General features: G+C 42.6%; 1 protein-coding gene across 1 annotated transcript in view; it reads left to right on the forward strand.

Moving 5' to 3' along the window:
* LOC139381311 (eyes shut homolog) overlaps positions 1-25693 on the forward strand; it is a 254785-nt gene that overhangs the window by 69290 nt on the left and 159802 nt on the right. Inside the window, exons 13-14 of the mRNA XM_071124763.1 lie at positions 2214-2318; positions 18256-18378. Of these exons, the coding sequence (XP_070980864.1) occupies positions 2214-2318; positions 18256-18378 (228 nt within the window). The remainder of the gene's footprint in view (positions 1-2213; positions 2319-18255; positions 18379-25693) is intronic.

The raw sequence follows: 25693 nt of genomic DNA on the forward strand, positions 1-25693 counted from the left end.
TACCCTCCCAGGCCAACCCATGGCTGCACCCCTGCACAGTCATGTGAAATCCATACATTAGGACCAAATTAATTCCTTATATGAACTGTAACTCAGAAAAATCATTGGAATTGTTGCATGTTGGATTTATATTTTTGTTCAGTATATATTGGCACCCTTGAAATGGAGCAGAATGCTCTGTTTTCTGTTTATAATGAATGGTCAGCCTGAGCAGTCTGCTGGCTGAGGGACATTAGTTGTTCGTGCCGTACAACCATTGATTTACAATACAGCGCTTGGCAGAGCTCTGTGTTCCCTAGTACCCCCATGGGAGTGAACACAATGCCATAAAGGTCCCTGAAGACAAGCTAAATTGGGGCCACAATTCTATCAAGTTTGTGTGTGTGTGTGTGTGTGTGTGTGTGTGTGTGTGTGTGTGTGTGTGTGTGTGTGTGTGTGTGTGTGTGTGTGTAAGTAATATAAACTCAGCAAAAAAAGAAACGTCTCTTTTTCAGGACCCTGTCTTTCAAAGACAATTCGTAAAAATCCAAATAACTTCACATATCTTCAGTGTAAAGGGTTTAAACACTGTTTCCTATGCTATGTTCAATGAAGCCTAAACAATTAATGAACATGTACCTGTGGAATGGTCGTTAAGACACTAACATCTTACAGACGGTGGGCAATTAAGGTCACGGTTATGAAAACGTAGGACACTAAAGAGGCCTTTCTACTGACTCTGGAAAAAACACCAAAAGAAAGATGCCCAAGGTCCCTGCTCATCTGCGTGAATGTGCCTTAGGCATGCTGCAAGGAGGCATGAGGACTGCAGATGTGGCCAGGGCAATAAATTGCAATGTACGTACTGTGAGACGCAGCGCTACAGGGAGACAGTGGCAGACCGCGTGTAACAACACTTGCACAGGATCCGAACATCACACCTGCGGGACAGGTACAGGATGGCAACAACTGCCCGAGTTACACCAGTGCTCAGACTGTCCGCAATAGGCTGAGAGAGGCTGGACTGAGGCCTTGTAGGCCTGTTATAAGGCAGGTCCTCACCAGACATCACCGGCCTATGGGCACAAACCCACCGTCGCTGGACAAGACAGGACTGGCAAAAAGTGTTCTTCACTGAGGAGTCACGGTTGTGTCTCACCAGGGGTGATGGTCGGATTCGTGTTTATCGTCGAAGGAATGAGCGTTACACCGATGCCTGTTCTCTGGAACGGGATCGATTTGGTCCCATAGCATCATCGAACTGAGCATGTTGTCATTGCAGGCATTCTCAACACTGTGCGTTACAGGGGAGACATCCTCCTCCCTCATGGTACCCTTCCTGCAGGCTCATCCTGACATGACCCTCCAGCATGACAATGCCACCAGCCACACTGCTCATTCTGTCCGTGATTTCCTGCAAGACAGGAATGTCAGTGTTCTGCCATGGCCAGCGAAGATCCTGGATCTCAATCCCAGGTCCCTGAGACCTGTTGGATCAAAGGGTGAGGACTAGGGCCATTCACCCCAGAAATGTCCGGGAACTTGCAGGTGCCTTGGTGGAAGAGTGGGGGAACATCTCACAGCAAGAACGGGCAAATCTGGTGCAGTCTTTGAGGAGGAGATGCGCTGCAGTACTTAATGCAGCTGGTGGCCACACCAGTTACTGACTGTTACTTTTGATTTTGACCCCCCCCTTTGTTCAGGGACACATTATTCCATTTCTGTTAGTCACATGTCTGTGGAACTTGTTCAATTTATGTCTCAGTTGTTGAATCTTGTTATGTTCATACAAATATTTACACATGTTAAGTTTGCTGAAAATAAACACAGTTGACAGTGAGACGTTTTTGTTGTTGTTGCTGAGTTTAGTACATATTCTGCTGTTGTACATGCGTTACATAATGTGATCGAATGCTACAACATATGATTGTGAATGTGTCAATAAGCATTACTGATGTTCCTTACTTTACTTGGGAAGCATTTTTATAATATAGAAAGTCACTTTGTCGTACAGACATCACATTATACTGGTGCTGGTATAACCATTTGCCCAGAACACGATCATATCAAGTACAGTACACTGTAGGGTGAACAGACAATAGAAGGTATTTACATTATAACACATCAACAATAAGCTTAGAAAAGTACACCAAGCCAACTGAAATGTGCACAGAGCATCCACAGAACGTATACCACAAGGTATATGTACAGAATGTCATCTGTTGTGTTTCCAGGGAGATGGTGCTCAGAGAATGTTAATGACTGCTGGTCAAGGCCTTGTTTGAATGGAGGTTCCTGTATGGATCTGCTGAATGGATACATCTGCCACTGTCCTTTTGGTGAGTACTCTACTGACTAGCATAGCAGCATAGAAATCACTGTCCTTTTGGTGAGTACTCTACTGACTAGCATAGCAGCATAGAAATCACTGTCCTTTTGGTGAGTACTCTACTGACTAGCATAGCAGCATAGAAATCACTGTCCTTTTGGTGAGTACTCTACTGACTAGCATAGCAGCATAGAAATCACTGTCCTTTTGGTGAGTACTCTACTGACTAGCATAGCAGCATAGAAATCACTGTCCTTTTGGTGAGTACTCTACTGACTAGCATAGCAGCATAGAAATCACTGTCCTTTTGGTGAGTACTCTACTGACTAGCATAGCAGCATAGAAATCACTATCCTTTTGGTGAGTACTCTACTGACTAGCATAGCAGCATAGAAATCACTGTCCTTTTGGTGAGTATTCTACTAACCAGCATAGCACCATAGAAATCACTGTCCTTTTGGTGAGTACTCTACTGACTAGCATAGCAGCATATAAATTACTGTCCTTTTGGTGAGTACTCTACTGTCTAGCATAGCAGCATAGAAATCACTGTCCTTTTGGTGAGCACTCTACTGACTAGCATAGCACCATCTGTCCTTTTGGTGAGTACTCTACTGACTAGCATAGCACCATAGAAATCACTGTCCTTTCGGTGAATACTCTACTGACTAGCATAGCAGCATAGAAATCACTGTCCTTTTGGTGAGTACTCTAAACTCTAAATATGTTAGCACATTTAAAAAAATGTTTTGTTTTTTTAAATCGCCTTTTTTTCACCAAATGAAATAAGGAAATATCTAATTTAGTATTCACACCCCTGAGTCAATACATGTTAGGATCACCTGGCAGTGATTTAAGCTGGGAGTCTTTCTTTCAAAAAACAAATAAAGCAACACACAATGCCTCTCACTTATTGACCTAGATAGTTTGTGTGTATGTATTGATATGTAGGCTACGTGAGCATTTTTGTAATGTAGTTCTATCCTTGAGCTCTTGTCTATTAATGTTCTGTATTATGTCATGTTTTGTGTGGACTCCAGGAAGAGTAGCTGCTGCTTTCACAACAGCAAATGGGGATCCTAATACAATACCAAAAATGTCAAAAAACATCATTCCACTTCTGGGGTTATTGTGTGTTGGCCAATTACAAAAGTCTACATTTAGTCCCTTTTGATTTCAGGTTGTAACACAACAAAATGTGGAAAAAGTCAAGGGTTGTGAAATACTTTCTGAAGCCACTGTAGCTGCAGTGCAATCGGAAACTATTCAGACCCCTTCCCTTTTTCCACATTTTGTTACATTACAGTCTTATTCTAAAATGGATAAAAAAAATAAAAACAGAAATACCTGTCTTACGTAAAAGTACTCAGACCCTTTGCTATGAGACTCCAAATTAAGCTCAGGTGCATCCTGTTATCATTGATGTTTCTACAACTTGAATGGAGTCCACCTGTGGTAAATTCAACTGTCATTCAGCCCCTGAACAGGCAATTAACCCACTGTTTCTAGGCCGTCATTGAAAATAAGAATTAGTTCTTAACTGACTTGCCAGGTAAATAAAGGTTTAAAAAAAAAGGGCACACACCTGCCTATATAAGGTCCCACAGTTGACAGTGCATGTCAGAGCATAAACCAAGCCATGAGGTCGAAGGAATTGTCTGTAGAGCTCTGAGACAGGATCGTGTTGAGGCACAGATTTCTGCAGCATTGAAGGTCCCTAAAGACACATTGGCTGCCATCATTCTTAAATGGAATACGTTTGGAACCACCAAGACTCTTGCTAGAGCTGGCCACTTGGCCAAACTGAGAAAACAGGGGAAAAGGGCCTTGGTCAGGGATGTGACTAAGAACCCAATGGTCACTCTGACAGAGCTCCAGAGTTCCTCTGGGAAGATGGAAGAACCTTCCAGAAGGTCAACCATTTCTGCAGCACTCCACTAATCAGGCCTTTATGGTAGAGTGGACAGACGGAAGCCACTCCTCATTAAAAGGCACGACAGCCTGCTTGGAGTTTGCCAACATGCACCTAAAAGACTCTCAAGCTATGAGATAAAACCAAGATTGAACTCTTTAGCCTGAATGCCAAGCGTCATGTCAGGAGGAAACCTGGCACCATTCCTATGGTGAAGCATGGTGGTGGCAGCGTGGGAAAAAAACGATTTTATCAAATTTAGAATAAGGCTGAAACGTAACAAAATGTGGAAAAGGTCAAGTTGGTCTGAGTACTTTTCGAATGCACCGTATATATGTTACAATGAAACATTTGGCCAATATATGCATACAGATCCTATAATTGAATATCATCATAGGATCTTTATGATGACATGAATGTTGGAATAGTTGGTATGTTTAGTGGTATAGAAATCATGCCGCGTTTAAAGTTTCGCTCTGATATTATTGGTATCCTTGCATCCGTACAATGGAGTGAATATACAATAGAATGGTCACTTTCTGTTTAAATGAAGGTTACAAGAAATGTTTAACAATGACACAATACATTTCCCAGATGTACATTATTGACCCTAATATGATATAAACACCAACAGACAATGTTGTTAGTATACACTTTCTACATGCATTGCACCTGTAAAAAGATCATTCAATTTAGCCTAATGTGCAGTACCCGCAGCCCCCGAAAACAATATATCATTAATCTCCTAATGTTATTGCGTGACAATAAAACACGGAAGTGAAATACATCATCGTAAATTTTCGGTTGAAAATGTATGAAACAAACTTCTCTGTCATTTAGAGGAAGTTGAAGTGGAGGGAAAGCAGACCCCCAGTAAAACAGTAAAACATCCATTATTGCTCAGATTTCTACGGCAGATTCAGAGACTAAGGTGTGTTTTAATCTGGTTTGCGTTTTCCGGGAATTGAATTAAATAAGTGACTTGCGATGTTTACTTCATAGATGGAACAAATGTAACAGAAAAAGGGTGTCTGCAAGGTTAACACAATTTTCACAACCATACTTCCGATGTCTATCTCCTTCAGCATCTCTATTGTGCTATCTCCAAATGTAAAAAAAAAAACATGGATATACTTATATTTTTGTGGGATTTCAGGGAACAAGGACAAATCGACGTTATGCTTTTCCAAAAGGGTTCAAAGCGTTTCTTTATCATTTAAATTGAGGGAGTTTGAGGGACTAGAATGAATGGTGGCTGTTGCTGGAGATTAAAAAAAAATATATATCTACAGAGTTCAAAATGTACTCACCCACAAACTATAAAAATGTTTAAACCAAGGAGGCTGAGAATGTGCTGCATTGAATTCATGCTTGAAAGAATACAGAAGGTGAAAGTACTCAACAAAACAAGCCCACATTTCAATTTCTACACCTTCATCCATGCTTTACACATTTCTAGCTTCTACACCTTCATCCATGCTTTACAAACATTCTAGCTTCTACACCTTCATCCATGCTTTACAAACCATTTCAGCTTCTACACCTTCATCCATCTTTTACAGACCATTTCAGCATCTGCGCCTTCATCCATGCTTTACAAACCATTTCAGCTTCTACACCTTCATCCATCTTTTACAGACCATTTCAGCATCTGCGCCTTCATCCATGCTTTACAAACCATTTCAGCTTCTACACCTTCATCCATCTTTTACAGACCATTTCAGCATCTGCGCCTTCATCCATGCTTTACAAACAATTCTAGCTTCTATGCCTTCATCCATGCTTTACAGACCAATTAAATACACACATACTTAAGAAGACACACCTGTGCGTCACAGATGCACGGTATCAAGTTCTTTTATAATGTACATGCCTCATGCTGCAATAATGTAGTCATTTTCAGAAAGGTGTTTACATTTTACAAGCCTCAGTAGAAAACAATCATATGAAATTCAACCAACAGATGAGAGCAGCCATAATGTCTGGGTGTTTTTAATGGTCAACAGAATAAGAACGCCAAACAGACCTGAGGTACACTAATGTAATGTTATTTTGATGTACGGCATGAGGACCCCATTTGCAATTTAAATAGATTTTTTACCATCTTCCACTGCATCTATGTTGTCTTTTGTATATTTCTGGTCAGCTGGCGATGACTCTTATTCTACAGTTATAATATAATAATGGACCACCACAAGCTGTGTGTGCCCTGTTCCCTATCTAGTGCAATACTTTTGACTAGGGCCAATAGGAAATAAACAGGGAATAGGGTGCCATTCGGGACGCAGGCCTTGTCGTGTAGGGACGCAGGCCTTGTCGTGTAGGGACGCAGGCCTTGTCGTGTAGGGACGCAGGCCTTGTTGTGCAGGGATGCAGGCCGTGTCATGTCGGGACGCAGGCCTTGTCTTGCAGGGACGCAGGCCTTGTCGTGTAGGGACGCAGGCCTTGTCGTGTAGGGACGCAGGCCTTGTCTTGCAGGGACCAGGCCTTGTCGTGTAGGGACGCAGGCCTTGTCGTGTAGGGACGCAGGCCTTGTCGTGTAGGGACGCAGGCCTTGTCGTGTAGGGACGCAGGCCTTGTCGTGTAGGGACGCAGGCCTTGTCGTGTAGGGACGCAGGCCTTGTCGTGTAGGGACGCAGGCCTTGTCGTGTAGGGACGCAGGCCTTGTCGTGTAGGGACGCAGGCCTTGTCGTGTAGAGACGCAGGCCTTGTCGTGTAGGGACGCAGGCCTTGTCGTGTCGGGACGCAGGCCGTGTCGTGTCGGGACGCAGGCCTTGTCGTGTAGGGACGCAGGCCTTGTCGTGTAGGGACGCAGGCCTTGTCGTGTAGGGACGCAGGCCTTGTCGTGTAGGGACGCAGGCCTTGTCGTGTAGGGACGCAGGCCTTGTCGTGTCGGGACGCAGGCCGTGTCGTGTCAGGACGCAGGCCTTGTCGTGTAGGGACGCAGGCCTTGTCGTGTAGGGACGCAGGCCTTGTCGTGTAGGGACGCAGGCCTTGTCGTGTAGGGACGCAGGCCTTGTCGTGTAGGGACGCAGGCCTTGTCGTGTAGGGACGCAGGCCTTGTCGTGTAGGGACGCAGGCCTTGTCGTGTAGGGACGCAGGCCTTGTCGTGTAGGGACGCAGGCCTTGTCGTGTAGGGACGCAGGCCTTGTCGTGTAGGGACGCAGGCCTTGTCGTGTAGGGACGCAGGCCTTGTCGTGTAGGGACGCAGGCCTTGTCGTGTAGGGACGCAGGCCTTGTCGTGTAGGGACGCAGGCCTTGTCGTGTAGGGACGCAGGCCTTGTCGTGTAGGGACGCAGGCCTTGTCGTGTAGAGACGCAGGCCTTGTCGTGTTGAGACGCAGGCCTTGTCGTGTAGAGACGCAGGCCTTGTCGTGCAGGGACACTTGTTGACATTTACATATACACACACCTCTTCAAGCACATTGTTTTCCTTTCCAAATAAAATAATACATTTAGATTGACTCTTTCTGACATACGATTTCTGATGTCTGAGTGGCTTGATCAACACTGTACTGGAGTCTAATTTGTAACAATCATAGATGTATTTAATGTATTGAATTAAGTTATTTATTTTAATTCTGTAAGCACAATATAGTGTTTTGTTTATGATATTGCCACTACAGAGGTTAAGAATTCATTTGTGAACACATTGCCGCTACAGAGGTTTAGAATGAAGTGGTTCGTCCCAAATGGCACTCTACTCCCTACAGTATATAGTGCATTACTTTTGACCAAGTAGTGGACTACACAATGAATAGGGTGCCATTTGAGATCAGATAATGTGTTCCAGGCATATTGATCATTAAACTCATACTGGTAATGCAGTGATATTTGTCTTGATTTTTGCAAATAGACAGCCGTCTGTTTCTTTACAGGGTGATTTTAATAATGGAGATTCATTTCAATGTATCCCTTTTTATATTTCATTAATATATCAGCGTCATGCAATATTGTTGTTGTCATTTCTCATGTTATCTGAGTGATCTGAGGTGGTTATCTGAGGCATTGAATGAGTCCCAAATGGCACCCTATTCCCTATATAGTACCACTACCTTTGAAATATAGTGCTATAGTGCCTCCCTAATCCAGGGAACTGATACATAGACATGGGTTCAAGTACTGTTTGAAGCCTTTCATATACGTTGAGTGTTTGTAGTGTAGTCTACCTGGAGTAGTGCCAGGTGGACGGGCTTTGCACTTTCTGTACTTTTCTTTTGATTCCATCACAACAGGCAAGCTTAGTCAATCACAGTTTTAAGTATTTAGGATGATTTAAAATAGTATTTGAACCCAGGCCTGCTGGTACAAGCTTCTACTGCTGTACTGTGACAGTGTGGTGAATGTGTACGGAAACTTGCACTTCATTATTTGTCAAATGAGATTCGACAAAGCACATACAGCAGAAAAGCTTAAACATGCTTTTTGCTGGTCTCGGGTGGTTTGCTGGTTGATGTTGCTTAGAGTCATTTCTCTCTACCTATTCATCCTGGCAGGATATCTGCATAAATTATGCATATCATTGTTCCTCCTCCATTTGTATGAAGAACAAACTTTCTGAGTTTCTCTGATAGCCGCTTTAGGATTCCTCAGTTTCAATACACATGTTGATTGATTACCAGGGCTGCTAAGAGAGTTCAGGTTCAGGAGATTATTGTAGAGGGGTGCTAAGAGAGTTCAGGTTCAGGAGATTATTGTAGAGGGGTGCTAAGAGTTCAGGTTCAGGAGATTATTGTAGAGGGGTGCTAAGAGTTCAGGTTCAGGAGATTATTGTAGAGGGGTGCTAAGAGAGTTCAGGTTCAGGAGATTATTGTAGAGGGGTGCTAAGAGTTCAGGTTCAGGAGATTATTGTAGAGGGGTGCTAAGAGAGTTCAGGATCAGGAGATTATTGTAGAGGGCTGCTAAGAGAGTTCAGGTTCAGGAGATTATTGTAGAGGGCTGCTAAGAGTTCAGGTTCAGGAGATTATTGTAGAGGGGTGCTAAGAGAGTTCAGGATCAGGAGATTATTGTAGAGGGCTGCTAAGAGAGTTCAGGTTCAGGAGATTATTGTAGAGGGCTGCTAAGAGTTCAGGTTCAGGAGATTATTGTAGAGGGGTGCTAAGAGAGTTCAGGATCAGGAGATTATTGTAGAGGGCTGCTAAGAGAGTTCAGGTTCAGGAGATTATTGTAGAGGGGTGCTAAGAGTTCAGGTTCAGGAGATTATTGTAGAGGGGTGCTAAGAGAGTTCAGGATCAGGAGATTATTGTAGAGGGCTGCTAAGAGAGTTCAGGTTCAGGAGATTATTGTAGAGGGCTGCTAAGAGTTCAGGTTCAGGAGATTATTGTAGAGGGGTGCTAAGAGGCCTACTTTGATACTCAAATGAGATGCAATAATATATTAATTTTGTTTACCCAATAAATGAGTGAATGACATTTTATTTTCGTGTCAAACTGGAGTTGGTGCCTTACGGAATGAATTGACAGATAAACAAACAATACAATGATTCAGTGATACAATAATAATAAATAAATGTATTACAGTTTAAAACAATTCAGAGGAAATGTCATGTTATTCACAGTGGCACTTTCTCCTTCAGTCCTTTATCCCCCCCGACCGACCGCACCTGCTGTCTCGACCTCTGAATGGTCGGCTATGAAAAGCCAACTGACGGGCTGACTGGTGCATCCTCTATAACAGCTGTGAATATTATCTGACCCTGCTGGTCATCCATAAACGTTTGAACATCTGGAAGAACAATCCAGCCTTAATGGGTATGTGCTCTTTTAGAATCTCCACCGGCACAGCCAGAAGAGATCTGGCCACCCCTCTGAGCCTGGTTCCTAGTGCTGAGAGATTATTGCTTTTTGAGGCCGTTTCAGTTTAAAAAAAATGTTTTAAGTATCACGGATTTTGGTTAAAAAATGGACATTCATTTTAAATGCACTATTCATTGTGGGTTGAATGCTGTATCAACACAGAATCAAATAATCAATAAAAGTCCCATGATGGTAGTGACTTCCCATTACTGCTTATCACTTATTAATCATCCTTTTATTTGATGACTTCATTATTATTTAATTCATTCCAAGTCATCATCAGATCTCCATAGAGCTGATGGCTATGCTATCTGACAAAATCTCTATTTTAGTAGTTCTTCAAAGTAAATAAGGCATATTTTTATGAATGCGGAATACCAACTATCAATCACTTAGATCATGTATTTTCAGGCTCGTGAATCAACCGCTTTCTGTCCCTCTCGATCGCGGGTTCTCTCTTATCTCAGTCTCCGTTTCTAGCTCTGATTCATCTCTCCAGAAACTGCACATCGAGCTCACAGAAAAAAAACACAAACAAAATTGAATTTTAACTAGTTGTTTAAAAAAACGAAAAATGACCGACGGTTAATCACTCAGCACTAGTGGTTCCTCTCAAGGTTTCTTCCTAGGGTGCTGCCTTTCTATGGAGTTCTTCCTAGCCACCGTGCTTCTATGTCTACATTGCTTGCTCTATGGGGTTTTAGGCTGGGTTTCTGTATAAGCACTTTGTGACATCTGCGGATGTGAAAAGGCCTTTAAAAATACATATGAATGATTGGTTGAAAGATTGAATGGGTTATAAAAACTATGTTTACGATGAAGCATTCTCTCTTTAGTAGCTCTTGGTGTTACTTGCTGTTTTATATAAAGTCTTATGTAGTCTAATGGTGTCTGTATTCTCTACAGTAGTCTAATGGTGTCTGTATTCTCTACAGTAGTCTAATGGTGTCTGTATTCTCGACAGTAGTCTAATGGTGGCTGTATTCTCTACAGTAGTCTAATGGTGGCTGTATTCTCTACAGTAGTCTAATGGTGTCTGTATTCTCTACAGTAGTCTAATGGTGGCTGTATTCTCTACAGTAGTCTAATGGTGGCTGTATTCTCTACAGTAGTCTATTGGTGGCTGTATTCTCTACAGTAGTCTAATGGTGTCTGTATTCTCTACAGTAGTCTAATGGTGTCTGTGGGCTGTATTCTCTACAGTAGTCTAATGGTGGCTGTATTCTCTACAGTAGTCTAATGGTGGCTATGGGCTGTATTCTCTACAGTAGTCTAATGGTGGCTGTATTCTCTACAGTAGTCTAATGGTGTCTGTATTTTCTACAGTAGTCTAATGGTGGCTGTATTCTCTACAGTAGTCTAATGGTGTCTGTATTCTCTACAGCAGTCTAATGGTGGCTGTATTCTCTACAGTAGTCTAATGGTGTCTGTATTCTCTACAGTAGTCTAATGGTGTCTGTATTCTCTACAGTAGTCTAATGGTGGCTGTATTCTCTACAGTAGTCTAATGGTGGCTGTATTCTCTACAGTAGTCTAATGGTGGTTGTGGGCTGTATTCTCTACAGTAGTCTAATGGTGGCTGTATTCTCTACAGTAGTCTAATGGTGTCTGTATTCTCTACAGTAGTCTAATGGTGGCTGTATTCTCTACAGTAGTCTAATGGTGGTTGTGGGCTGTATTCTCTACAGTAGTATAATGGTGTCTGTATTCACTACAGTAGTCTAATGGTGTCTGTATTCTCTACAGTAGTCTAATGGTGTCTGTATTCTCTACAGTAGTCTAATGGTGTCTGTATTCTCGACAGTAGTCTAATGGTGGCTGTATTCTCTACAGTAGTCTAATGGTGGCTGTATTCTCTACAGTAGTCTAATGGTGTCTGTATTCTCTACAGTAGTCTAATGGTGGCTGTGGGCTGTATTCTCTACAGTAGTCTAATGGTGGTTGTGGGCTGTATTCTCTACAGTAGTCTAATGGTGTCTGTGGGCTGTATTCTCTACAGTAGTCTAATGGTGGCTGTATTCTCTACAGTAGTCTAATGGTGTCTGTATTCTCTACAGTAGTCTAATGGTAGCTGTGGGCTGTATTCTCTACAGTAGTCTAATGGTGTCTGTATTCTCTACAGTAGTCTAATGGTGTCTGTATTCTCTACAGTAGTCTAATGGTGTCTGTATTCTCTACAGTAGTCTAATGGTGTCTGTATTCTCTACAGTAGTCTAATGGTGTCTGTATTCTCTACAGTAGTCTAATGGTGTCTGTATTCTCTACAGTAGTCTAATGGTGTCTGTATTCTCTACAGTAGTCTAATGGTGTCTGTATTCTCTACAGTAGTCTAATGGTGTCTGTATTCTCTACAGTAGTCTAATGGTAGCTGTGGGCTGTATTCTCTACAGTAGTCTAATGGTGGCTGTATTCTCTACAGTAGTCTAATGGTGTCTGTATTCTCTACAGTAGTCTAATGGTGTCTGTATTCTCTACAGTAGTCTAATGGTGTCTGTATTCTCTACAGTAGTCTAATGGTGTCTGTATTCTCGACAGTAGTCTAATGGTGGCTGTATTCTCTACAGTAGTCTAATGGTGGCTGTATTCTCTACAGTAGTCTAATGGTGTCTGTATTCTCTACAGTAGTCTAATGGTGGCTGTGGGCTGTATTCTCTACAGTAGTCTAATGGTGGTTGTGGGCTGTATTCTCTACAGTAGTATAATGGTGTCTGTATTCACTACAGTAGTCTAATGGTGTCTGTATTCTCTACAGTAGTCTAATGGTGTCTGTATTCTCTACAGTAGTCTAATGGTGTCTGTATTCTCGACAGTAGTCTAATGGTGGCTGTATTCTCTACAGTAGTCTAATGGTGTCTGTATTCTCTACAGTAGTCTAATGGTGTCTGTATTCTCTACAGTAGTCTAATGGTGTCTGTATTCTCTACAGTAGTCTAATGGTGTCTGTATTCTCTACAGTAGTCTAATGGTGTCTGTATTCTCTACAGTAGTCTAATGGTGTCTGTATTCTCTACAGTAGTCTAATGGTGTCTGTATTCTCTACAGTAGTCTAATGGTGTCTGTATTCTCTACAGTAGTCTAATGGTGGCTGTATTCTCTACAGTAGTCTAATGGTGTCTGTATTCTCTACAGTAGTCTAATGGTGTCTGTATTCTCTACAGTAGTCTAATGGTGTCTGTATTCTCTACAGTAGTCTAATGGTGTCTGTATTCTCTACAGTAGTCTAATGGTGTCTGTATTCTCTACAGTAGTCTAATGGTGTCTGTATTCTCTACAGTAGTCTAATGGTGTCTGTATTCTCTACAGTAGTCTACTGGTGTCTGTATTCTCTACAGTAGTCTAATGGTGTCTGTATTCTCTACAGTAGTCTAATGGTGGCTGTATTCTCTACAGTAGTCTAATGGTGGCTGTATTCTCTACAGTAGTCTAATGGTGGCTGTGGGCTGTATTCTCTACAGTAGTCTAATGGTGGCTGTGGGCTGTATTCTCTACAGTAGTCTAATGGTGGCTGTATTCTCTACAGTAGTCTAATGGTGTCTGTATTCTCTACAGTAGTCTAATGGTGTCTGTATTCTCTACAGTAGTCTAATGGTGTCTGTATTCTCTACAGTAGTCTAATGGTGGCTGTATTCTCTACAGTAGTCTATTGGTGGCTGTATTCTCTTCAGTAGTCTAATGGTGTCTGTATTCTCTACAGTAGTCTAATGGTGTCTGTGGGCTGTATTCTCTACAGTAGTCTAATGGTGGCTGTATTCTCTACAGTAGTCTAATGGTGGCTATGGGCTGTATTCTCTACAGTAGTCTAATGGTGGCTGTATTCTCTACAGTAGTCTAATGGTGTCTGTATTTTCTACAGTAGTCTAATGGTGGCTGTAATCTCTACAGTAGTCTAATGGTGTCTGTATTCTCTACAGCAGTCTAATGGTGGCTGTATTCTCTACAGTAGTCTAATGGTGTCTGTATTCTCTACAGTAGTCTAATGGTGTCTGTATTCTCTACAGTAGTCTAATGGTGGCTGTATTCTCTACAGTAGTCTAATGGTGGTTGTGGGCTGTATTCTCTACAGTAGTCTAATGGTGGCTGTATTCTCTACAGTAGTCTAATGGTGTCTGTATTCTCTACAGTAGTCTAATGGTGGCTGTATTCTCTACAGTAGTCTAATGGTGGTTGTGGGCTGTATTCTCTACAGTAGTATAATGGTGTCTGTATTCTCTACAGTAGTCTAATGGTGTCTGTATTCTCTACAGTAGTCTAATGGTGTCTGTATTCTCGACAGTAGTCTAATGGTGGCTGTATTCTCTACAGTAGTCTAATGGTGTCTGTATTCTCTACAGTAGTCTAATGGTGTCTGTATTCTCTACAGTAGTCTAATGGTGTCTGTATTCTCTACAGTAGTCTAATGGTGGCTGTGGGCTGTATTCTCTACAGTAGTCTAATGGTGGTTGTGGGCTGTATTCTCTACAGTAGTCTAATGGTGTCTGTGGGCTGTATTCTCTACAGTAGTCTAATGGTGGCTGTATTCTCTACAGTAGTCTAATGGTGTCTGTATTCTCTACAGTAGTCTAATGGTAGCTGTGGGCTGTATTCTCTGCAGTAGTCTAATGGTGTCTGTATTCTCTACAGTAGTCTAATGGTGTCTGTATTCTCTACAGTAGTCTAATGGTGTCTGTATTCTCTACAGTAGTCTAATGGTGTCTGTATTCTCTACAGTAGTCTAATGGGGGCTGTATTCTCTACAGTAGTCTAATGGTGTCTGTATTCTCTACAGTAGTCTAATGGTGTCTGTATTCTCTACAGTAGTCTAATGGTGTCTGTATTCTCTACAGTAGTCTAATGGTGTCTGTATTCTCTACAGTATTCTAATGGTGTCTGTATTCTCTACAGTAGTCTAATGGTGTCTGTATTCTCTACAGTAGTCTAATGGTGGCTGTGGGCTGTATTCTCTACAGTAGTCTAATGGTGTCTGTGGGCTGTATTCTCTACAGTAGTCTAATGGTGGCTGTATTCTCTACAGTAGTCTAATGGTGTCTGTATTCTCTACAGTAGTCTAATGGTAGCTGTGGGCTGTATTCTCTACAGTAGTCTAATGGTGTCTGTATTCTCTACAGTAGTCTAATGGTGGCTGTATTCTCTACAGTAGTCTAATGGTGGCTGTATTCTCTACAGTAGTCTAATGGTGTCTGTATTCTCTACAGTAGTCTAATGGTGTCTGTATTCTCTACAGTAGTCTAATGGTGGCTGTGGGCTGTATTCTCTACAGTAGTCTAATGGTGTCTGTGGGCTGTATTCTCTACAGTAGTCTAATGGTGGCTGTATTCTCTACAGTAGTCTAATGGTGTCTGTATTCTCTACAGTAGTCTAATGGTAGCTGTGGGCTGTATTCTCTACAGTAGTCTAATGGTGTCTGTATTCTCTACAGTAGTCTAATGGTGGCTGTATTCTCTACAGTAGTCTAATGGTGGCTGTATTCTCTACAGTAGTCTAATGGTGTCTGTATTCTCTACAGTAGTCTAATGGTGTCTGTATTCTCTACAGTAGTCTAATGGTGCCTGTATTCTCTACAGTAGTCTAATGGTGTCTGTATTCTCTACAGTAGTCTAATGGTGGCTGTATTCTCTACAGTAGTCTAATGGTGGCTGTGGGCTGTATTCTCTACAGTAGTATAATGGTGTCTGTATTCTCTACAGTAGTCTAATGGTGTCTGTATTCTCTACAGTAGTCTAATGGTGGCTGTATTCTCTACAGTAGTCTAATGGTGGCTTTATTCTCTACAGTAGTCTAATGGTGTCTGTATTCTCTACAGTAGTCTAATGGTGGCTATGGGCTGTATTCTCTACAGTAGTCTAATGGTGGCTGTATTCTCTACAGTAGTCTAATGGTGGCTGTATTCTCTACAGTAGTCTAATGTGTCTATTCTCTACAGTAGTCTAATGGTGGCTGTATTCTCTACAGTAGTCTAATGGTGGCTGTATTCTCTACAGTAGTCTAATGGTGGCTGTATTCTCTACAGTAGTCTAATGGTGGCTGTATTCTCTACAGTAGTCTAATGGTGGCTGTATTCTCTACAGTAGTCTAATGGTGTCTGTATTCTCTACAGTAGTCTAATGGTGGCTGTATTCTCTACAGTAGTCTAATGGTGTCTGTATTCTCTACAGTAGTCTAATGGTGTCTGTATTCTCTACAGTAGTCTAATGGTGGCTGTATTCTCTACAGTAGTCTAATGGTGTCTGTATTCTCTACAGTAGTCTAATGGTGTCTGTATTCTCTACAGTAGTCTAATGGTGTCTGTATTCTCTACAGTAGTCTAATGGTGTCTGTATTCTCTACAGTAGTCTAATGGTGTCTGTATTCTCTACAGTAGTCTAATGGTGGCTGTGGGCTGTATTTTCTACAGTAGTTACCTCAGGGTAGGTGGCTGTATTCTCTACAGTAGTCACCTCAGGGTAGGTGGCTGTATTCTCTACAGTAGTCTAATGGTAGCTGAACAGGGAGTAAGTAGTTCAATTTGGAGATTTCAGCGGGCACTGTAAGTCTGTGTCCTAAATGCCAACCTATTCCCTTTGTAAGTCACTACTTTTATCAGGGCCACTAAAGGAACGCGTAGGGCTCTGTTCAAATGTAGCACACTGTGTAGGGAAATGGGGTGCAATTTGTGACTCACACTACGAGTGACATTCCTTCATGCAACATTAACCTCCAGGTGAATTGGACGCACAATTGGTTATTAAACACTTGTGAAATACTTTGTTGGAGTCAGTAGCTGTTCGTTAGCAACTCAGGGTAGTTGAACTGATGTGACATCCGTTTGGCCTTGAATATAATGTCTCAGTTCTATTAGGTTATCCATGAAAATGGTTTATAGTAAATCAATATGGCTGCTGCTTGTATGTCTCAAGTCTCAAGTCCTGCTGGTTCTAGTGTTAATATTTCGACTCCCCATCTCTTTTCGGTCAACAACTAATTTTTTAAAATTGTTTTATTTTTACACAGACTCAGTGCTTCAAAATGGTAAATCAAACACTGCAATTGGAGGAAGATTGGAGAAAGTAATGAATCCTTGATAGTTAGTTGTGAACCGTCTTCTGCTGTCAGTGTGCCGTCATGTAAACGTAGGTTAATCACTACTACACATGTTAAACAACACTAAGTGTATCATTTACCTATAGTTTGTAAAATGTTAACAACGATTCCATTATCTCCTCAGCAAAGTGTTACTAATAGACTCAATCCAATTCAAGCCAAACATTTGCAGCGGTGAGGTGACATTGTGAGATGTTGTTGACTTGATAGCTGCTGCTATTGATTATTTAATGTCCAGAAAACACATTAGGCCACAGTCTGTATCTTCTTCTTACTACAGTAGGCTCTTTCTATTTGTGATACGTTTTCCAATTAGACAACATCTTTATCTCGCAGAGCACCCATTTGGGAGCAGAGAGAGATTTTTTCATGCGTTTCAAATGGCTCCCTATTCCCTACAAAGCGCACTTCTCACTATTCATTGCCCATAGGTCTCTGGTCAAATGTAGTGCACTACATAGGGAATATGGTGCCTTTTGGGATGCTGACATTGTAAATTAGGTCCATTAAGGTCATACTCTGTTCCATTATGAGCTGTGATATATTAGCCAGCCTTATTTACTGGCATTATTGACCAGGTATCAGTTACACGGCAGCTGGGGTTTTATTCAGAACAAAAAGTTATCGACGTGGCCCCAGCTGTCAATGACATGTAGGCGCGGCATCTGCTTCGCTAGACAAATGTGATATAGATCAGTAGAGAGAGAGACAGGATGGGTCTTTATGTCGATGCCTCACTCACTCTATTACTATACTGGGCAGCAGGTAGAGGACTCAATGACTCACGTCAATCTAGTACAGAAAGGATGGCTTTAACTAATAAAACAGCCATAAATGTGTTTTAAAAATCATTTTGTGAATTCCTAACGTTACAGTGGCTTGGCTTCCTCATGGAAAGGAAATTGTCCCACTTTTCAGAGTAGTACATTCTTCTTTACTTAATGGCTAGTCGTAGCTTAACAAGGACATTTGAAGGAAATTGTCTCCAAGCAGAGCATGTGGTGCACAGTGTGTTCCATGTCATGTTCTTTATTGAGTTCATATTGCTAAGTGCTGTATTTTTATTTCATTTTGTCCTCAGGTGTCTTGCATTGTCTGTTTTGATGGAAGAAACTGTCTGATTTATATGTGTGTATGGTGTGTATGTGTGTTTGGGTGTTGCAGGGTTTCAAGGGGAAGATTGTTCTGTGGATATGGACCTCTGCTCACTAGGAACATGCCAAGAACGCACGGTGACCTGCACTGAGACTGGGAATGGACAGAACGTCACATGTATTTGTGAAAAAGGTCATTCCCCATGGACACATGTTACCTTTCAAACACGACAGATTACAAATGTAGGATCTTAATTTGATCACCCTGTTGCAGGATAACCTGCAATTCAGGACATTTAAAACTTGTATTGTGTTTGAGGTTTAAAAAGGCTTCTGTAGTTTGTAATTTCCACTTTAAAATTTGATTTCCCCTTACGAATAATTTATCAACCCCTACAAAACCGTATAATCCACATAATAATAATAATAATAATAATTCACATGTCTTGTTGCTGCAGGATTATTTTCCTGCTGTAGCAAACTGGCTTAAATTAAGACCCTACATCTAGACCTACAGTACATTTATGGAGTAAGTTGTTGATGATAAAAAATGAAATTTCAAATATTTTTAAGATTTGTTTTTCAACACTTCGTGACAGAATTGTTCAGTTTATCAATATAGATAGAAATATATCATACATGCTTGGTAGTTCAGTTAGAATCAGTTAAGAGGCGATATTGAGTACATATTAGATATTCATCAGGCTGTTTCCTGTCTGAGTCATCATAGTGATCGTCTCTCTTTTTCTAAAAGAGGGAACATTAAGAATAGATTGTCAAGAATAGATTTGGTTTTCAGGGGGGGGGGGGGGGGTCTATTTCCATCTGCAATACACGACCAAAAGTATATGGACACCTGCTCATCAAACATCTCATTCCTAAATCTTGGGCATTAATATGGAGTTGGTCCCCCCCTTTGCTGCTATAATACTCTTCCCACTCTTCTAGGAAGGCTTTCCACTAGATGTTGGAACATTGCTGCGAGGACTTGCTTCCATTCAGCCACAAGCGCTTTATTGAGGTCAGGCACTGATGTTGGGCCGATTAGGGCTGGCTCGCAGTCGGCATTCCAATTCATCCCAAAGGTGTTCGATGGATTTGAGGTCAGGGTTCTGTGCAGGCCAGTCGAGCTCTTCCAGACTGATTTCGACAAACTATTTCTGTATGGACCTGGCTTTGTGCATGAGGGCATTGTCATGCTGAAACAGGAAAGGGCCTTCCCCAAACTGTTGCCACAAAGTTGAAAGCACAGAATCGTCTAGAATGTCATTGTATGATGTAGCGTTAAGATTTCCCTTCACTGGAACTAAGGGGCCAACCTGAACCATGAAAAACAGCCCCAGGCCATTATTCCTCCTCCACCAAACATTACAGTAGGCAGTATGCATTGGGGCAGGTAGAGTTCTCCTGGCATCCACCAAACCCAGATTAGTCCGTCGGCCTGCCAGATAGTGAAGCGTGGTTCCTCACTCCAGAGAATGCTTTGCAACTGCTCCAAAGTCCAATGGTGGCGAGCTTTACACCACTCCATCCAACGCTTGGCATTGCACATGGTGATCTTAGGCTTGTGTGCTGCTACTCGGCCATCGAAACCCATTTCATGATGCTCCCAACTAACAGTTCTTGTGCTGATGTTTCTTCCAGAGGCAGTTTGGATATTGCATGAGTCTTGAGTGTTTAGCTATGGGGTTAAAGTTCAAGTTGCTTCACGATAGTGAAGCTTGTATCATAAAAATAACCCTGCATAGAATACTGCATGGGCAGTGAGTAAATTCTGCAGGGTACAGACAGTGAACAGTGTTGTGATGTTATGCAGGGTACAGACAGTGAACAGTGTTGTGATGTTATGCAGGGTACAGACAGTGAACAGTGTTGTGATGTTATGCAGGGTACAGACAGTGAACAGTGTTGTGATGTTATACAGGGTACAGACAGTGAACAGTGTTGTGATGTTATGCAGGGTACAGACAGTGAACAGTGTTGTGATGTTATGCAGGGTACAGACAGTGAACAGTGTTGTGATGTTATACAGGGTACAGACAGTGAACAGTGTTGTGATGTTATGCAGGGTACAGACAGTGAACAGTGTTGTGATGTTATGCAGGGTACAGACAGTGAACAGTGTTGTGATGTTATACAGGGTACAGACAGTGAACAGTGTTGTGATGTTATGCAGGGTACAGACAGTGAACAGTGTTGTGATGTTATACAGGGTACAGACAGTGAACAGTGTTGTGATGTTATACAGGGTACAGACAGGGAACAGTGTTGTGATGTTATGCAGGGTACAGACAGGGAACAGTGTTGTGATGTTATACAGGGTACAGACAGTGAACAGTGTTGTGATGTTATGCAGGGTACAGACAGTGAACAGTGTTGTGATGTTATGCAGGGTACAGACAGTGAACAGTGTTGTGATGTTATACAGGGTACAGACAGTGAACAGTGTTGTGATGTTATACAGGGTACAGACAGTGAACAGTGTTGTGATGTTATACAGGGTACAGACAGTGAACAGTGTTGTGATGTGATGTTATACAGGGTACAGACAGTGAACAGTGTTGTGATGTTATACAGGGTACAGACAGTGAACAGTGTTGTGATGTTATGCAGGGTACAGACAGTGAACAGTGTTGTGATGTGATGTTATACAGGGTACAGACAGTGAACAGTGTTGTGATGTTATACAGGGTACAGACAGTGAACAGTGTTGTGATGTTATGCAGGGTACAGACAGTGAACAGTGTTGTGATGTTATACAGGGTACAGACAGTGAACAGTGTTGTGATGTTATGCAGGGTACAGACAGTGAACAGTGTTGTGATGTTATGCAGGGTACAGACAGTGAACAGTGTTGTGATGTTATACAGGGTACAGACAGTGAACAGTGTTGTGATGTTATGCAGGGTACAGACAGTGAACAGTGTTGTGATGTTATACAGGGTACAGACAGTGTTGTGATGTTATGCAGGGTACAGACAGTGAACAGTGTTGTGATGTTATGCAGGGTACAGACAGTGAACAGTGTTGTGATGTTATGCAGGGTACAGACAGTGAACAGTGTTGGGATGTTATACAGGGTACAGACAGTGAACAGTGTTGTGATGTTATACAGGGTACAGACAGTGAACAGTGTTGTGATGTTATACAGGGTACAGACAGTGAACAGTGTTGTGATGTTATAAAGGGTACAGACAGTGAACAGTGTTGTGATGTTATACAGGGTACAGACAGTGAACAGTGTTGTGATGTGATGTTATGCAGGGTACAGACAGTGAACAGTGTTGTGATGTTATACAGGGTACAGACAGTGAACAGTGTTGTGATGTTATACAGGGTACAGACAGTGAACAGTGTTGTGATGTTATACAGGGTACAGACAGTGAACAGTGTTGTGATGTTATACAGGGTACAGACAGTGAACAGTGTTGTGATGTTATACAGGGTACAGACAGTGAACAGTGTTGTGATGTTATGCAGGGTACAGACAGTGAACAGTGTTGTGATGTTATACAGGGTACAGACAGTGAACAGTGTTGTGATGTGATGCAGGGTACAGACAGTGAACAGTGTTGTGATGTTATACAGGGTACAGACAGTGAACAGTGTTGTGATGTTATGCAGGGTACAGACAGTGAACAGTGTTGTGATGTTATGCAGGGTACAGACAGTGAACAGTGTTGTGATGTTATACAGGGTACAGACAGTGAACAGTGTTGTGATGTTATGCAGGGTACAGACAGTGAACAGTGTTGTGATGTTATACAGGGTACAGACAGTGAACAGTGTTGTGATGTTATACAGGGTACAGACAGGGAACAGTGTTGTGATGTTATGCAGGGTACAGACAGGGAACAGTGTTGTGATGTTATACAGGGTACAGACAGTGAACAGTGTTGTGATGTTATGCAGGGTACAGACAGTGAACAGTGTTGTGATGTTATGCAGGGTACAGACAGTGAACAGTGTTGTGATGTTATACAGGGTACAGACAGTGAACAGTGTTGTGATGTTATACAGGGTACAGACAGTGAACAGTGTTGTGATGTTATACAGGGTACAGACAGTGAACAGTGTTGTGATGTGATGTTATACAGGGTACAGACAGTGAACAGTGTTGTGATGTTATACAGGGTACAGACAGTGAACAGTGTTGTGATGTTATGCAGGGTACAGACAGTGAACAGTGTTGTGATGTGATGTTATACAGGGTACAGACAGTGAACAGTGTTGTGATGTTATACAGGGTACAGACAGTGAACAGTGTTGTGATGTTATGCAGGGTACAGACAGTGAACAGTGTTGTGATGTTATGCAGGGTACAGACAGTGAACAGTGTTGTGATGTAATACAGGGTACAGACAGTGATGTCATGTAAAAAAATAAAAAAATAAAACGGGAAGCCCCAATGACTCGGTCTATAAATTAAAATGGTCAGATGAAGCAGATGCTAAACTACAGGAATGCTTTGATATCACAGACTTGAACATGTTCCGGTATTCTTCCGATGACATTGAGGAGTACACCACATCAGTCACTGGCTTTATCAATAAGTGCATTGAGGACGTCGTCCCCACAGTGACTGTACGTACATACCCCAACCAGAAGCCATGGATTACATGCAACATTCGCACTGAGCTAAAGGGTAGAGCTGCCGCTTTCAAGGTACGGGACTCTAACCCGGAAGCTTACAAGAAATCCCGCTATGCCCTGCGACAAACCATCAAACAGGCAAAGCGTCAATACAGGGCTAAGATTGAATCATACTACACCGGCTCCGACGCTCGTCGGATGTGGCAGGGCTGGCAAACTATTACAGAGTATAAAGGGAAGCAGAGCCGCGAGCTGCCCAGTAACACGAGCCTACCAGACGAGCTAAATCACTTCTATGTCCTCTTCGAAGCAAGCAACACGGAGGCATGCATGAGAGCATCAGCTGTTCCGGACGACTGTGTGATCACGCTCTCCGTAGCCGACGTGAGTAAGACCTTTAAACAGGTCAACATACACAAGGCTGCGGGGCCAGACGGATTACCAGGACGTGTGCTCTGGGCATATGCTGGCAGGTGTCTTCACTGACATTTTCTACATGTTCCTGATTGAGTCTGTAATACCAACATGTTTCAAGCAGACCACCATAGTCCCTGTGCCCAAGAACACAAAGGCAACCTGCCTAATGACTACAGACCCGTAGTACTCACGTCCATAGCCATGAAGTGCTTTGAAAGGCTGGTCATGGCTCACATCAACACCATTATCCCAGAAACCCTAGACCCACTCCAATTTGCATACCTCCCAAACAGATCCACAGATGATGCAATCTCTATTGCACTCCACACTGCCCTTTCCCACCTGGACAAAAGGAACACCTATGTGAGAATGGTGTTCATTGACTACAGCTCAGCGTTCAACACCATAGTACCCTCAAAGCTCATAACCAAGCTAAGGAACCTGGGACTAAACACCTCCCTCTGCAACTGGATCCTGGACTTCCTGACAGGCCGCCCCCAGGTGGTGGGAGTAGGTAGCAACACATCTGCGACGCTGATCCTCAACACTGGAGCTTCCCAGGGGTGCGTGCTCAGTCCCCTCCTGTACTCCCTGTTCACCCACGACTGCATGGCCAGGCACAACTCCAACACCATCATTAAGTTTGCTGACGACACAACAGTGGTAGGCCTGATCACTGACAACGACGAGACAGCCTATAGGGAGGAGGTCAGAGACCTGGCCGGGTGGTGCCAGCTTCAAATTCCTTGGTGTCCACATCAACAACAAACTAGATTGGTCCAAACACACCAAGACAGTTGTGAAGAGGGCACGTCAAAGCCTATTCACCCTCAGGAAACTAAAAGGAAAAGGGGCTGAGCTGGACCCAAGGAAAGAAATAATAAGTATTCAAATACACCCCTAAGCTAGACTAGCCTATTTCAACAACAGCTAACCAAAAATACAGTGGGTGGTCCACCCAGTTCTAACTAGTGTTTATAACAAAGTTTACCTACGGGTAGTGTATGCCCATGGGCGACTTGTCTTGGTTCCCCCTTTTCCCACCAGCAAACAAACACCATAACCAAAAACAATACTCACAGGTGAGGACAAAGTGATATGGAGGTGCTCAAACAAAAGAGAGCTCAATACATAAAGAGAGACATAGTAGGAGAGAGTGAAACAAAGCAATCTACAGACATATGGCATTAACAGAAGGATTGCGCTCCAGAGCAAACAACTGACAGGGTTTTTAAACCAAGGAGAAAGGAACTGTGATTGGGTAGGAAACAGGAGGAGGTGTGTCTTCTGATTGATGATTGATTGGGGAGTGATGATTTCCACCTGTGAGGGGAGAAGGAGAGAAAAGAAAAACACACACACACAAGATATACACACACAGGATACTTGTATCCGTAACAACAGGGTACAGACAGTGAACAGTGTTGTGATGTTATGCAGGGTACAGACAGTGAACAGTGTTGTGATGTTATGCAGGGTACAGACAGTGAACAGTGTTGTGATGTTATGCAGGGTACAGACAGTGAACAGTGTTGTGATGTTATGCAGGGTACAGACAGTGAATAGTGATCGTAAAGTGATACATGCATTCATCAAAATGTAACTAAAATATTTGCACATGTCCAAACGACCCATCACACATCTAACCATCACACCTAAAATGTAAAACATTATCTTAGTCTGAGCGATTATCCCGTGGAGGTTCAGGCGACCATATCAATAACCAACAACTTCATTACTCCCCTTGCACTTATTCTTGACGTGTGTCAGAGTGAATGATCATGAGGGATTTGTTATGTAAATGAAAGAGCAACCCTACAGTGAGCTCCAGCCTCCTCCGCCACTCCTCTCTAGTCCTCTACCCAGCTCTGGCTCCACGTCTCAAGGGCAAATTACACGCCGCAGCGGATGGCCTTTCAGAAATGTTTTAGACTGGCAGGGGTTGGCATACGCATTATCTACTGCCTTAATGCTGCACCTGCCAAGATGGCTTAACAGGAATATGTATCACACGCGCACTCACACACACACTCACACACACACTCACACACACTCACTCACTCACACTCACTCACACACACACACACACACATACAATACACTAAACAGCGTATGTACCGGCACCACCTCCTAGAACTGTCTCCCTCACTGCAATGTGTCCTTGCTATGTGTTCTTACACTCCATTATATTTTACAAGCTAAAAGCATTGTTTCAGAAGCAATAAAAGTGGTCGCCCTAGTATCTGTCAGAGAAGCATGGCTAAACCCAAGACACTGGGTTTGTCCCAAATGGCACCCTATTCCCTAAATACTTCACTACAGAGCCCTATGGGCCCTGGTCAAACGTAGTGCACGAAATAGGGAATAGTGTGCCATTTCTTATTGGGTTAGGTGGGGACTCTGTAATGATCAATACCTCGGAGGAAGTGATGCGTGTTGCTGATGCGACAGACACACTTGGTTTCAGGATTTTAATAGTCCTTTCTCTCCTTCCCAAA

Source organism: Oncorhynchus clarkii, chromosome 23 (genome assembly GCF_045791955.1).
Source record: "Oncorhynchus clarkii lewisi isolate Uvic-CL-2024 chromosome 23, UVic_Ocla_1.0, whole genome shotgun sequence".
Classification (NCBI taxonomy): Eukaryota; Metazoa; Chordata; class Actinopteri; order Salmoniformes; family Salmonidae; genus Oncorhynchus; species Oncorhynchus clarkii.